The sequence below is a fragment of the Chaetodon trifascialis genome, chromosome 8 (genome assembly GCF_039877785.1).
Source record: "Chaetodon trifascialis isolate fChaTrf1 chromosome 8, fChaTrf1.hap1, whole genome shotgun sequence".
Lineage (NCBI taxonomy): Eukaryota > Metazoa > Chordata > Actinopteri > Chaetodontiformes > Chaetodontidae > Chaetodon > Chaetodon trifascialis.
The window spans coordinates 3646762-3661836 of NC_092063.1; the positions used below are offsets into that span (position 1 = coordinate 3646762).

The following is a 15075-nucleotide window of genomic DNA, read 5'->3' on the forward strand; positions in this document are numbered from 1 at the left end:
GATTCAATAACGAGTTCATACATTTCTGATTCGCTCATTTAACATATTATTATTAAGTGATTTTGACTCCTGACGGTTTAATGTCAAACTTCGAGGCTGTAAATTACAGCAGACATGTAGGAGGTGGCGTGAGTGACGGGGAGTGAGACGGCATCTCCGGGCACCAGGGACTCCCTCCTCTGGTGAGAGGAGGCCAAACACCCAGACTCCTCAGGCTGCCTGCAATACGTCCCGTCTCACCTCATCAGAGACTCTGAATGGAACGCAGCCATGATAACCATAATTGTTTTTGCATGCAAACAGAGGAGAGGACTAAAGTCAGTTTCCATGTATGAGGGACGCTCTGGGAGAAGTGATGCAGTTTGTTTCATTCACACACAAAAAAAAATTTCTTTGAGTTACTGTAATAATCGCAGCTCGTCTACGGTCACATCACTGAGGCCACGTTAAGCTCAGCTGGGTCCACTTTCACGAGTCACGAAAAGGTCATTTGGCCACAAGCTTAACTCTTATTATAATAATTATTATTATAGTCCTTTAAACCACAGCAAAATCTGATGACGCTTATGACGTGAGCCTATTTTTAACAGTATTTCCTGTTTTTTGCCTTCTTCAAGGATAAGTCTGACATGTTCATCTTATATTGGTTCAATCCTGCACTCATCATCCGGCTGCCATCAATACGCACTAGAGAACAAAAAGTGTATTAATCCGCAGCTGAAAATAGTCCCAAACAAACGTGCTATTTCCTCCTGTTTGAGTGACGTTTGTTACAGACCACAGTGCCCAGATGTTTTTGGAAATTATTGAGCTTTTTACAAAATTAATGTATATACTTCAGCCTGCTCTGAAACAAACATTAGTGGGGCTCAGCGCTTCAGACATGACAGCGATAAAAAAAACTCTGAAACATCAGTTGAAGCATTTTGAAACTGTCACGTGAAGAAAAAACAGCACAAGAAAAGAAAACATGAGATTTATTCATTAGCACAACACTGACATCAACACAATTCTCCCTTTTTGTTCAGCTCAGTTGAGTGCAATCGACACCTTTAAATAAAACGTGTTAATAAATAAAAAAAACAGGTTATTTACAAGCAACCAAATCATTTTAGCATCGTTTATGTTTTGCACTTCTGTTACAACATAAAAATACAATCAGCTGTACAAAACAAAGCTCTGTGCAAACAGCCTGGACTTCAAACCTTCTGAAATGGTTAGTTATGGCACCCTGAACGCTTCGTTTGACACGTTAAAATTCATCAAGTCACGTGACAAAAGTGTCCTCCTTCCAAATGAACTCAGCTTAGCTTGAATTAACAGCGTGGTCACGATATTCTGTTAGTTGCCGATTATTTACAGTATCTCCACCATCACACCACGAATGAAACATGAGGACCGCAGTATCTCAATGTGCAGTAGTAATACTTATTGACAATATTCACATTGTATTTGACTGAGGAGACGTGATATGATCCTTTTTTCTTTCACAGCTGAACTCTGGAGGTTAGCAGACGTGAGCAGCGAGGGCGCCCTGGATTAGACGACATGAAAGGGGGCAGCTGGACGCCGGTCGCCGGGGTATTTTCAGTTATGGCTTTAGGTCACCGTTACAGTGAGTCATCATGCAATGCAGAAAGCGTGGCCGGTGCTGGCCTGCCGAGCGGCCACATGAGAGGCCGCACATTCCCCTGCAGACGCGCAGCCAGCCGGGAGCCCCGGCGGAAGGTCTCGGCTGCAAATAACCAACGCTGCTTTGTGGCCCTTCTGACCGCGCTCCACAAACACTAACAAGGGGTCCATACAAAGAGACAAAGACAGATTTAACATCAGACACCACGGGTCATGCTAAAATAAACAACCACCTCCGCCGCCGTGTCGGGCTGCAGCATCGCTGTGACGCATAAACAACTACACAAACTTGCAGACGTGTGTTTTATGCAAAGTCTAGCCAGTAAAACTTTTTTTTTAACCTTGTATTCTCAAACTCCATTTAGAAATCACTGTTTAAGGAGAGTGTGAATCAAGTCCTGAGTGAGGATGCTACGTCAATTTCAGTGTCTAACAATAAAAACGGTTTTACTATTTAAGGCGGAACTGGAAATTAGAGAAAATTAGTTTCCAGCCGAGTGACACGTGGAGAGACGGAGTGAGAGACGTCCAGCTTGTCCAGTGACTTCGCCTGATGCGAGTTTTGACTTTCTAAAACAAACTGGACCTGCAGAGTTTACTGAACTGATTACATACAGGCTAAAAAGCTGCGTGGTACTACGCTACGTATTTACACTTCTGAGCAGGACATTTCCCTGTTCATCAGTTAGTCTTTGCATCAAGCACATGGAGCAAGAAACACTGCTTTAACACAAACTGTGGCTCTCAGTAAACAACCTGCCCCTGACATTAACGTCCGTCCTCCAAGCAGAACTTCTCTGATCGAACTGAAGGGGATGAATCCGTGTTTGATTCTCTGGTCTTCTGGATGAAGACGGGGACGCAGTAAACAAGGCCGGAGGCTCCTCTCAGTCTTTAAGAGGTCAGCTTGGAGTAGCTGGGCGGGGAGAAGCGCCTGCGGAGGTACTTCAGGATGTAAAGGGGCAGACAGCTCACCAGCGTGATGACCGTCACCTTCCACAGGAACGACACCGTGGTGATGAAGTACACGTCTGGAAAAGACGAAGAGTCAAAGATCAGAATGAGGATGTAGGACACACTTCACTGAGCATCACTGAACAGGTCAGAGTGGAAAAAGGGAGTTTTTCATGTAATTTAATTAACAGCAGCTCAAATCATTTCTCCTCAAATAACGAGGTCAGGAAAAACTGAGACTGCTTGACGGGGAATCAGGGATGTCATCAGGAGGCATAACGGTGCCGTGGAGACAGTGAGTTATCTGTGGGCTAAAACTTGAGCTCCTGTTTTTTATCCTGTATTTGTTTGACAGCTGTCATTGGGTTGCTTTGATACTGATGAACACTTTAAAACTGGATGATTCTCAGTGAAGTTTTGGAAAAGATGAACCTAAAACTGTCTCAAACAAGTGTGCAATCGGGCTGCCCCTGAGTGGCTGAGCAAACTGTTAGTCGATGAGAAGAGTCTGTCTCCAACAAGTTTTCATTGGTCGGTTAGTCGCAGGAAAACAACACAGAAGTGTGCTGCTAACCATACCTGCTGTTAGCTAGTTAGCTCAGTTAGCCGCGCAGCTAGCAGTGATCTTACTGTAGCTGACTGGACTGACAGCTCTGAGCACCAGGGGAGTGTTGGTGTTCACACCTACAGTACAGCAGCTTTGGACTGCAAGGAGGAGGTGGTTTTCAGGCCTGGGGTGGGGGGACACAGCGGGGAACACTGACAGGGAGCAGCCCCAGAATGAGCACCAGGACCGGAGCAAAGCGAGCGGAGAACAGAACAATGACGAGGTGATTTACAGGCGTTTGTAACATCAGTGAGTTAATGCAGAAGTAAAAAAAACATCCGTCGTATTGATAAGTCTGTGAGTATTTGTTTTTGTGAAGTTGGATGTTATTTACTCCAGAGCGTGTGTGATGTTACACTGTTAAAATATACTGAGAAAATGTTCAGTCGCCTTGCCGGTTGTTCCGACATTCAAAGTCATTTGTTGTTAGCAGTCGTTAGCAGGTGGCCCGAAAGGCTCATTATTACAGTTTTATATTTCTCTCTAATGTAGCACAACGTTACTTATGACATTATTTCTCAGCCCTGGAACTCAAACCATTTTCTGATGCCCCAAAAACATTTATTTCAATGAATGAGTTAATATCATAAATGTGCGACAACTGGCCGACTCATGGCTTGAACTGAAGACTGCTGGTCAACATGGAAAATCTTAAGTCGGGGGCAGCCCTGCAGCGTAAACTGCACATTCAACAAAAGAATAGCCTTTAAAATCTATTCCAGTCTGACTTCAAGAGGGAGGAAAAGTGTCCAAAAAGGGTACATTTGACCACATGCCAGTCATGGTCCTCAGTGGTGGAGATTGTAGGCAGAAAATGGAACTCCACACCCCACATAAAGCCGAAAATAAAGGCTTTGAAAAGCTCTCGGTTAGAGTATTGTATATGTCACGGGTCTTAATATGGCACAACTAAAATTGGCTTATTTCTTTGCAAGCTCAAGTAAATAAATGTCCAATAGCCTGGCAACATGCAGGCTGTGACAGAGTAATACAGAGAGCAACAATACACCCTTCTTCTGCTATAAAAGCTGTTTGTGTTCCAGACTTTGGGACTATTTTTGTGGCCAGTGTTTTCTACCAAACACACCTTTACAGCTATAAACACATGAACCTTGGCAGTCCACAGGAAACTAACAGGACTGTTGGCATTTCCTCTTTGATACTACGGTATGCCCGAGCCTCGTTCACACCAGGACAACCGGTCAGTGCACTCACCTTTAGCCTTCCTAACATCCAGCAGGCCACAGCTTATTGTACACCAGAGGCATCACATGAACAAGCAGATCCCCTTATTCCTGAATGCTGACGTACCATTTCAAGGTCAGCAGAAGCACAATAACACCAATCAGGCTGCAGCGAAACGCATGCAGACCGCATTCGTTTTCTTGTCTCAGTGAAATCCGCCGCCGTGGCCTCAGAGTCACCGTCTGCGTGGAAATACGTGCTTGTGCTCACTCACCTATGAACTCGTGCAGGAAGACGAGCGAGGCGACGTAACAGGCCAAGCTCAGGAGCTCGCCAACAATCATGAGCCAGTGCCACGTCTGAATGGTCAGCGCCACCATCAGCAGCTCAGTCAGGATGAGAGACGTGAAGGAAATGGCGACGATGTGGACGAACTCCGACTCGAAGAGCAGCAACGCTCCGTACATGATGATGCTCCCTGTGGCGTGAACAGAGGGCACAGCCTGAGAGTGACACCAACACAGCGCTTATCCAGCCTTATAGTCAGTCTTTAGTCTGAAGCAGAGAGATCAAAGAGTGAGTGAAACACAATCCTGCAGGTTCAGAGCTATGGTGGCCTGAAACAACAAAAGGCTGTTATCAAAGGAGGAGTCGCAAGCATAAGAAATAGCTTTAGACTTTTTTCTATTTCGTCATTTATTCACTTATCTATCTACTTCTCTTCCTCATGCTTGAATGATAAAGGGACGAGCATGTCCAGAGCAGAGACTGGTCCAAAGTGTGTGTCCAACATCAGTGAAAACAGAGCAAATTGCTAGCTAGCTAGCTTACCAGGAAACACTAGTAGCTAAACAGACTGAGCAGTGACTGCCAGTCTTTTCCACTATCTGCAGCTAACTTTTAGCATAGCTATCTTAGCCTTAGTGTTTTCTTGTGTTGCTAGCTAGCAAACTTACCAGGAAACATTGGAAGCTAAACACACTGAGCAGCGAGCACCAGCCTTTTCAGCTGCAGCTAATGTTCATCAACTAACTTTGATAATTGCTAACTTAGCATTGCCATTATCTTGTGTTGCTAGCTAGCTAGCTTGCCAGGACACAGTTTTTCCTCACAACAGTTGTTTCAAAACTCTTCAGCCAGTCACAGAAACGATCTTGTACCGGAAACTATTTCCCCACCTTGGACATACAAAGCGAACGCAGAGCAGAAGAAACTCTGAGTAAACTGGTATCAACATACAGAGCAGCGGTTTGGAAACCAGGCCCCATTGCTTGGAAATCATACAGCAGCTTAAGATTATAAAATGAAGCGTTCACGTGTTGACAGAAATAGATAAAGGGTTTCGGGGTGTAGCTTCTGATGCCCCTGTAAGCACCTTTTCACTGCAAATGGCCCATGTCGGAAAGCTAGCTGAGGCCTTTTGACAACCAAAGTCCACACAGAAATAAACTCCTCCAGAAATTAAGAAGAAAGTGCGTGGGCTGTTCAGAGCGATGCGTCATGAAGCAGAGACACCTTTTATCTTTGTTAGTCAGGGTTTGGTTTGTCTGTCTGCTTTGTGCATTTGCAAACAACCAGACACAAATGCGGTCTAAAACACTGTTTGACTGCTATGATACAGCGTTGTTTGTATTGTATGTTGACCTTGCAACATGTGTTTGTGTGTGCAGATGTTTTTTATTGGGGTTGTTTTGAGGATGTCTCTGTGATTGTACAAACTCTTTCCTACCTTGATAGATACTTATTAAGACCCATATTAGGAAAGTCTTGAAGGACAGTGGGCGACCCTGTGGTGAGAAAACAGAAGAATTCATATTGATCACTTTTCATGCATGTTTCTGTAAATCATATTTGGCTGTGTTTGAACAGTCTGAGTGTGAACATTCATTAAATACCTTCAAGAGATCTTTGTACAATTCTGGGTACAACATGGCGACCTCTGACTTCACATCTTTGTCCAGCACCAGGGAGAAGACGGGGAACATCGTGTACACAGTGGAGTAGCTGAAACAGACAAACTCATGTGACCTCAGTGTGGGGAACATGCTGGGAATAAAATGGCAAGTGGACAAGACGTTTCACACATTTCATTGTTAGATTCAGCAGTGAAACGCATCAGTCAGTACTTTCACATTTTCCCCTTCTCGCATTTCAACAGCGCTGCAACACAGAGGAAATGCCAGGGAAACAAGGCAGCCAAATGCTCTCTTGATAAGTCATGGCCATTCACAGCTTGTATCTCACCCAATAGTCAGGAATCCTTGGTAGAGCGGGACTGAGGCAAAGTAGAAAACAGAGGAGAAGACTGCCTAGAAACAGATAAAGAAGAGCCGAGAAACTCAGTGAGCCATCATTTACTTTTCCGTGGCGCTGTTACAGATAATGGGAGACATCAAGGGCATCGCTTTCCAAACGAATAACCCATTTTCACATCACAGAAATACAAGAAAATGAAAAGGCATGACATGAATCTGGCACGGTAACACACAAATTAAAGGGCAACCGCACTTTGACTAATCAATTAGAGAAATCCCACACATAAAACACAACGCCGCAGTAAACCCCGCTCTACCGCAGCGCTACTGCCGCAGAGAGTCAAGCTGCGCTGACTAATTCGAGCTTCAGCATATGGACGATGCTAATATTGAGCTGTCAGCTAGTGCGCTACCATCCAAACGGCCCAAACCAGACAGGTCACAGCTGCGGCTGCGGTTGGTGTTAATGTGAGACATGTGGAGGAGGGCCTCCCTAAAACCCCAAAATCCATGATGCGGTGAGTCATGGGCTATCCCTCCACACGGGGGCTGAGTTTGGACTGGGACATGGGAATTGGACTGGGCACGGTGATGGGGGGGCGGCTCTGAAGGGCACCACGGGCCTACTCCTCTGAGTCATCGCGCACCCCACCCTTCCATGACCACCCCTGACACTTCTCCCTGCCTCGCCCCAGTAATTCCTTCCCCGCGCTGAGATTTAGCTGTTGTGGAGAAACATAACCCACATCTCACCTGCTCTAACTTTAAGGTAGCGTAGATTCTTTTTCAGACGTTTTTCTGTATTTCATGGCTTCGGCTCAGTGTTTCACTGCAGGAAACTGTTAAAGTGACTTCCTGATTCCTCACCTTAAACACAAAATGCTGTCCTCACACACAGAGCGAAACAGTAACGCACACAGTCAGTCTTCAGTGTACAGCCGCCTCCTTTTACAACACGGTTTAGTATTTATTACTAAATCTACAAATCACTGAATCAACACCTGCATTTGCAAGCATTCCACCTTCCTGGAACATTATTATCCTGCAGCATCAGTTAGCAGCATTGCTAATCACTTCAGATGTATGGCAGGAGTGAAAGGACAAAAGTAGAAACTGCACTTAGAAATTTTCTTTCTGTTGGTTTACTGTTAAAATGTTACAGTCGGTTTAACTGTGGTTTAACATTACACGCTTTGCTTGAAGTGATTTGAAACAAACCCCGTGGTTGATACAGAGCAGAAAAAGTGAACTCATGCACTGAATGAAAATCATTATTCCTTGATTCACTGTCAGGTCAAACTGGATTTATCGTTCAGTAAATAGAATTAAAGTACTAAAACGTCTTTCTTCCTCTACATCAATGAACAATTCTCCTAAAAAGTCTAATATGTTTCTCCTTGTTATTTAATCTTGAGGAAACGACTGTTGCAGACTCAGTTTGAGCTTCAGTTACTGTTTGACGTTTGATTATTTAATGAGCATTTTATTTTAAAATGCAGTGATGAGTATAGATTTGTGAATAAACATGCAAACTGCTGTGATACAGATTTAGTAAAGATTTGAGGTTAAAATGGACACAGACCTAACGCCAGCCTGGTTTGGCTGCACTCTACCTGCATGGCGCTGATGCACAGGCTCCTGTGGATGACGAACTGGCTGAGGGCTGCGGACCTTTTGTAGCTGTTCCGACCGTGGACCATGAGGAGACGGCCCAAATGTTTGAACTGAGTCACAGAGAAGTCGGCAGCCAGCGAGGCCTGCTTTCCTTCCTGTCAAACACACAGCACAGAGGGCAGTGAGGACGAGTCTTTGCTGACCTCAAACGCAGCCTTCTGGGTGCTTGTCATGAACTGATCGCTGCTATATATATTAATGCTATATGAATCCTTAATAATCTGGACAGTTTCAACAAATATTTGTTTTCTGCTGATTATTCTGCCATTTTTTTGTAAATGACTCCATTAACTGGTCTGTAAAATTACATAAAGGTTGCTTGTTTTGTCCAGTGCAGGACAAAAGTACAAAACCCAAAGAAATGACGTTTACTGTCGTAGAAGAAGAAGAAAGAAATGAACATTACTCAATCATCAAAGCTGCTGTTGAATTTCTGTCGACCTAAGAAGATTAAACATCACTGAAGCATCATCTCAGCTCTGATCACCAGCCCCTTGCTACCTGTAATGGCTTTTCATAATGATGCTATTATCACTCTTTGGTTTTGGTCATAAAACAGGAAGTTATGTGCCGGGTTATGTGGAGACTTCAGTAAAATATTGCTCCCCGCAAAGAGACACTTCCATATTTAGCTGCTGGTAAAACCACAGGCTGTTGTTTGTACACTTGGGTTTGATGTACGGAGCACATAAACATGATATAATGGGTTAATCAGTGAGCTATAGAAGTGGCCAGAGCCAGGCTAGCTGCTTCCCGTTGGTCTAACTCTTTATGCTAAGCTAACTGGCTGTGGCTTTAGCTTTATTTTCCTCACACAGACATGACAGTTACTGATTCTCGTCGTATCATGGCTGACAGATGCATGAGGCTCACGTCTGAGCAAAGCAGCCATCTTAACGGGGAGTTTACAGAGAGGCGGGCTGAAGAGAGACTCTTACTTTTACTTAAGCTCAAAAGCATCCTGTCATCTTTGTTTCCTCTACTCAGACAATAGATCCTCATAAAGAGGAATCATCTGTGCGCACGTCTCTGAACGTGAGAGCGATCTTGGCAGGAAACACGAAGCGAAAATCTGTGAGAGCGGCACGTCAGTGCGAGGCGATGGGATGGACAGAGTCTTACTTTTCCCTCCACTCCCACGCCACAGTCGGCTTCCTGGATCATGCTGACATCGTTTCCTCCGTCCCCTAAGAGAAAACAAAAGCCATAGAGGTGTCAGGATTCACATCAGCGATTCACCAACACAAACTGTTGGTGGGACTATTGTGTGTGTGTCTTTCAGGAGACACTCCCTTAATTTGGCCTGATTGAGAGATCAGAACTGCAGCCAAAGGAGAGAAAGTGACACGGCTGCTTGGAATCTGCAGGATGAAGGGTGAGATACAGGGGCAGGGGCACAATAACACAATTAAATCATAAAATAAGTTAGCATGAAAGGATATGACTCACGGACATCGACCACAGATTTTTGTAACATGATGAGATGATCATATCAAGATTCTTCTGACAGGCAATAACAACAATAAGAGTTATCACCCAGGCCTCGATGTCATCATCAAGGGATGCTCTGTGCAACCCAGACTCCAAAACAGCTACGAGGCGGTGCACAAAGACAGACTCAATCCATCTGCAATCAAACTGTATTTATCCAATCATGTGTTCACAAACTGGCTCCATCCTCTATGAGCGACTGAGCCTTTCCAGGACGCCCCTTTCATACCCAATCATGATCCTCTCACCTGTTACCACTGAGCCTGTTCACCTGTGGAATGATCCAAACAGGTGTTTTTGGAGCATTCCACATCTTTCTCAGTCTGTGAAACGTGTCGCTGCATCAGATTCAGAATACACACATATTTACTAAAATCAATGAAGCTGATGAGATCAAACATTCAGATCTGCCAACTTGTACGCATTTTGTGTAGCAAGTACGCAATTGGACATCTAAATACGCTGGTACGACTCGTCCCTCTAATCTACACAAAAAGCTGCGGACATGTGAGTTCTGTGACAAACGTGCACGTGCGGTACTCATGTCTGACAACACCAGTGTTGTGCCTGAATGCGTTCGTATTTTGGGCGAACGTGACCTGAACGTACTGGGCAGGGAGGAGGGGGGCGGGGATGTTACACTATAGGTTTGGCAGACTCGTTATTCTCTGCTTTTCTACGATGATTGGCTGAAACTGCTTCACCACGCTGCTGCATCATGTTGTCAGACATGAGTACCACATGTGCACGTTTGCCACAGAACTCACATGTTCGCAGCCTTTTGGCGTAGTTTAGAGGGGCGAGTCGTACCAGCGTTCTTCGATGTTAAATTGCGTACTTGCTATGCAAAATGCGTACAGGTTGGCAGGTCTGAACATTAAATACGGTTAATTTGTGCTGCTTTCAACTGCCAGTAGATGCCAAAAAGGACGAGCAAATGATCGCATTCTGTTCTGTGCTGGATTGATTGTGGTATCTTATCAGTGCTTATACTGGGAGAGCTGGTGAGATAAGCAGTGGGTTGAATATGGGGAAAGGAAAGAAGTTGTTCAATGTTCAAAACCCACAGAGAGAAAAAACAGAAAAGGGAGATCTCGCTGAAAGCTGTTGGGACTGAATCCCCTCATAAAAAAGCAGTTGGACAGTTTCTATTTTCGACTCACCTACAGCGCAGGTGAGCTTGCCTGTGCGCTCCTGCAGCAGCCGGACTATCTGAGCCTTCTGAGTGGGGGTGCATCGGCAGCAAACCACAGCTGGACACTGACACGCAAGCTCCATGAACTCATACTCGTAGTATTTCAGACAAACCTGCAAGAAACCCACCAGAACCGACGGGTGAGCAACTCAGGCCACCGCACGTAACTGATCTCAACTGTGGATCTTTAATTCCTACTGCGGTTTAGAAAGTGACTCTAACCACAGATACCACTTCCAGAGATGCTTCGGTGGCAGTGATATTATCATGCATCACACAGAGAACAAGTCAGAGTTTCATAAAGACAGACGAGTCAGTGTCAGACGCAGTCTGAGTTTACCTCAAGCGAGTCCCCCGATATCACCAGCGCGCAGTCGTGCTTTCTCCTGAAAGCGTTGAGCTCCAGGTGGGCTTCCCCTCGCGTTGTCACCTGTGGCAATGGCAACCGCATTTAGAAATGCAAGCGCGCACAAGGCACGCTCACAAGACAAGAAAAAAGCTTTCAAAGATGACAATCTGCCAGCCTTCGCATCCTGATCGTTATCAGGCCGGACGCTGTGAAGAATGGCAGCTCGTTTCCATCCAGCTGCAAAGACGACGAACGTTACAGCAGCCAAACGTCCGCCGAGCGACACGAGTCACCGCGCAGGCTGGACGAGGGGACTGAACTAAATGTCACAAGTATTTTTCCCATAAGATTTGATGATGCGCTGATCAGACTTCTCCCCAGGAAGCCAAAATCTGTAGAAAAGTCACTCACTGGATGAGACTCGTGAGGCCAAAAACCTCCATCACTTAAAGCATGTACATATTTTAATTCTATTTTTCCAATTGGAAAGTAATATATAAAGTTAAAACAGTAACATAATCAGCGATTCATGATCATCAATATTCGGGAAATGTAAGCGAAATCACAACTAAAATGATTGGAGTGATGTAACGTAATGTAACTGTGGTCCACGTTTCTGCATTACCCCAGAAAAAACACTCATGTGTAAAACGAAAACCTTTCAACCACACATTCTGTTTAAGTCTAATTTTCCTTGAAAATTCCTTCACATAGAATAATTTTAAAAAACTACATCACTACATAAATCATGATAAATACCACATCAGCAGGGCATGACTGAAAAATGCACCCAGCAATACTAAATATTCATGTCAAGCAACTCTATTAAAACCTCCTATTTCAGCATTTCTAAACTGTTTCTGAACAATGAAAAAATGTTAAATGGTTTAAAAGACACTATAATGTAGCTGGAAGCAGATATTTGTGTTCATTAATGTATTTGTGCGACCTCTCCTCCTCCTGTGTGCAGCTGTGAGTGCAGGCTGGTGTGTTAATATGACATATGTCTCCATAGGGGAAGCTGTGATTGTTGAAATGCTTTAATAAACACTTAAAATCAGCTGTGTCCTGTGTGCAGCTACATTATAGTGTGTTAGAAACTGCTTATTGGACCTTTATGTAGTGCTTAACATGGAGGATTGAAATAAAGCAAAGTACCAAAATCTCGGCTGGAAAGTGGGAAACTATTCTGCATTGTAACACAAATGTTGTCAGGTTCAAATATAGACTTAGAAATTCTCCAAAAATGCAGCACTGACAGGGCACGGTGTTAATCTGTCGACAAGAGTTTTGCTCTGGAATGAATATCCTTCAACCGCTGGCTATTCATACGTCAATCCAGAGCAGCCCATTGGTGGCCACCAGGAAACTAATCCAGATGTATGTGCTGCAGGCCCAGTCAGCACTCCCCTGTCCGCTGGGACAGAGGTTTTCAAGCCCTGCCAACCATTGTTATTCTCTTCCAGTAACCGCAGTTATACGCAAGTTGTAACCTTCCTATATGGCAGGCGCTCCCTCTACGCTGGCACGGCTCCAGAGGGGAAGGCAGAAGCGGACTACCAAAGCAGCGAGAGGGGCCGAAACCTGCAAAACAAATTAGGAAGTGAGCCCTCTGCGTGTTCCCTCTGGGAGTGGTTCAGCTGGTTTCTCCTCTGTTGAGCGAAGGCCTGTTTGTTCTCTTTGACAGTGGTTTGGATGCTTTCGCTGGTGGGAGGTGATTTATTCAGCTGTGGATGCTGGCTCGGGCTGCATGCGTAGTTGCGTGGGGCAGCGCAACCACTGGCTAACGGGCCGTGGTCGCGCGGAGGATGGATGCCCGTGGGTCGAGGAGTCAGGAAGCTGTCAGTGCTGCATTGAACTGGGATGAACCCTGCGGTGTTAAAATCAACTATTACCCACTTCATACACAGAGAAAGGAAGAGGGGTCCTTGTCCTGCACTTACGGGTCTGAAAATATGGATGTCCTGGTTGCGGGTGATCAGATGGGCGTTCTTGGCGGTGCATGTGGCCGTTTCAAGCTTATCTCCCGTCAGCATCCAAACCTACGCGGCAAACAGACGATGATATTTAGATTCTTAAGACGCACGGGTGTTTGGAGAGAATTTCCAGCTGGACTTGTAAACACATGAAGCCAAATGTATCCAGAATCACTCTGTTAAACCAGCTGACAAAAGCTTAATTCCAGGGATCAAAGACTAATCACTGACTTCATCAACCCATCTGTAGCTGCTCTGAGTTTGTGAGCTTACAGTGTCTTATGATCAGACTTTATTATAACACTTCAAACAGAAGACAATAAGAATTTAATTTGTGCTGCTCGCAGCGTTGAAAAAAAGGCATTTAGGAGCAGTAACAGGTCTTTCCTGCGTTGATGTTTCTGCAGAAGTCTCCATTGGAACTACTTTCTACAGAAGAAAGGCTCTGTTGCAGCATGTACAGGCAGACAGAGCTAATGATTTTTAGAAATTTCAGTTTAAATGACCTCCACTGTGCTGTGGAGCAAATGAAACCAAACCTATCTGCACGGCCACGCACCGCTGCAGACAAGTGAGAAAAACAGCTTTTTGTGTTTCGGGTGATCCGACTTTAAAGTAAAAGGAGACGATCAGCCCAACTTTTACTTTTGTGACTAATCCGCTTTCTGGTTCCCTTGCAGAAAACCAATTTTCCATATCATCCATCGGATGTGTGCCAACCAACAACCACTGAAAACTTTCCTTTCAGTTCATTCAAATTCCTGATAGCCTTGGCTCCGTTTTAGACTTAAAGGAGGCACTTGGATGAGACTTGTTCATGTAAGTGGATATGAAAAACATATGTAGTGTACTTGTCTTGTTTCTATGTTTTGTTTGTTGCTACTGTGAGCTACGAGGCCATCTGCCCCCCAGACCTTGATGCCTGCGTTGCGGAGGATCTCCAGGGTGGGCCTGACATCAGTCTGGAGCTGGTCCTCCACCCCAGTCAGACACAGCAGCTCCATCTCCATCTCCAGGCTCTCAATCACCGTGGCCACCTTCAGAGAGCGGTCATGGACGCTCAGCTTGGCCTGGACGTATCGCGCCTGGGGAGCAGGAGAGGGAGGGGAACGTTTTGAGTGGGAGGAGAGTAAATTAGGATAAATAAGGATGAGCAAATAAGCAAGAGCAAAGAAGGGAAAGAGCCAGGGATAGAGGGAGAAAATGCCAATATGGCCAGCAGCTGTGGAAGCCACGACAAACACAAAAAAATGCAACAGAGATGCCTCACGCGGGGCGCACACACGAGCAGAGTGTTTTCCACCTACACACAGACGAAACTGCTCACACACAAACTTGCATATTGGCAACAAAAGTTTCAGTTTCAGTACAAATTACAGATATTTGCTTGCAAGCAACTCTCCATGTTTCAGAAAGCTGGAAACACAGAACAGACATGATCACTGGTTAACGCCCATCTTCAGCGCTCCAGCTCCAGGGCAATTTGCGAGTGAGATAAAGCAAAAACAATCTGCGAGTGACTCATGCAGGAACACAAACTGTGTGTGTGACTCAGTTGGTGAGTCATTGCTGCCCACCAGCTCTGCTCACACAATTATACACTTCAGTCATGGGCCTGGGGCTCAAGACTGCAGGGGAGACAACCCAGCCCTGTTCAAACAATGAGTGGGGCCTGGGTGTGCGTGGGGGAGGGTGGGAGAATGGACTGGACCCTCTCATTATCCAACAGCACCCTTTGACATTTTGAAATACTGAAC

The 15075-nt window shown here is 45.2% G+C and overlaps 1 protein-coding gene across 1 annotated transcript in view; it reads right to left on the reverse strand.

Annotated features, from left to right (window-relative positions):
* Window positions 1-960: 960 nt before the first annotated feature.
* Window positions 961-15075, reverse strand: part of LOC139334671 (probable phospholipid-transporting ATPase IIA) — a 30177-nt gene continuing 16062 nt past the window's right edge. The window contains exons 18-28 of the mRNA XM_070967718.1: window positions 14233-14403; window positions 13286-13384; window positions 11334-11423; window positions 10962-11106; window positions 9430-9494; window positions 8247-8402; window positions 6623-6687; window positions 6274-6382; window positions 6108-6165; window positions 4653-4856; window positions 961-2663 (exon numbers count right to left, since the gene is read on the reverse strand). Coding sequence (XP_070823819.1) covers window positions 2527-2663; window positions 4653-4856; window positions 6108-6165; window positions 6274-6382; window positions 6623-6687; window positions 8247-8402; window positions 9430-9494; window positions 10962-11106; window positions 11334-11423; window positions 13286-13384; window positions 14233-14403 — 1299 coding nt within the window. The 3' untranslated portion in view covers window positions 961-2526. The remainder of the gene's footprint in view (window positions 2664-4652; window positions 4857-6107; window positions 6166-6273; window positions 6383-6622; window positions 6688-8246; window positions 8403-9429; window positions 9495-10961; window positions 11107-11333; window positions 11424-13285; window positions 13385-14232; window positions 14404-15075) is intronic.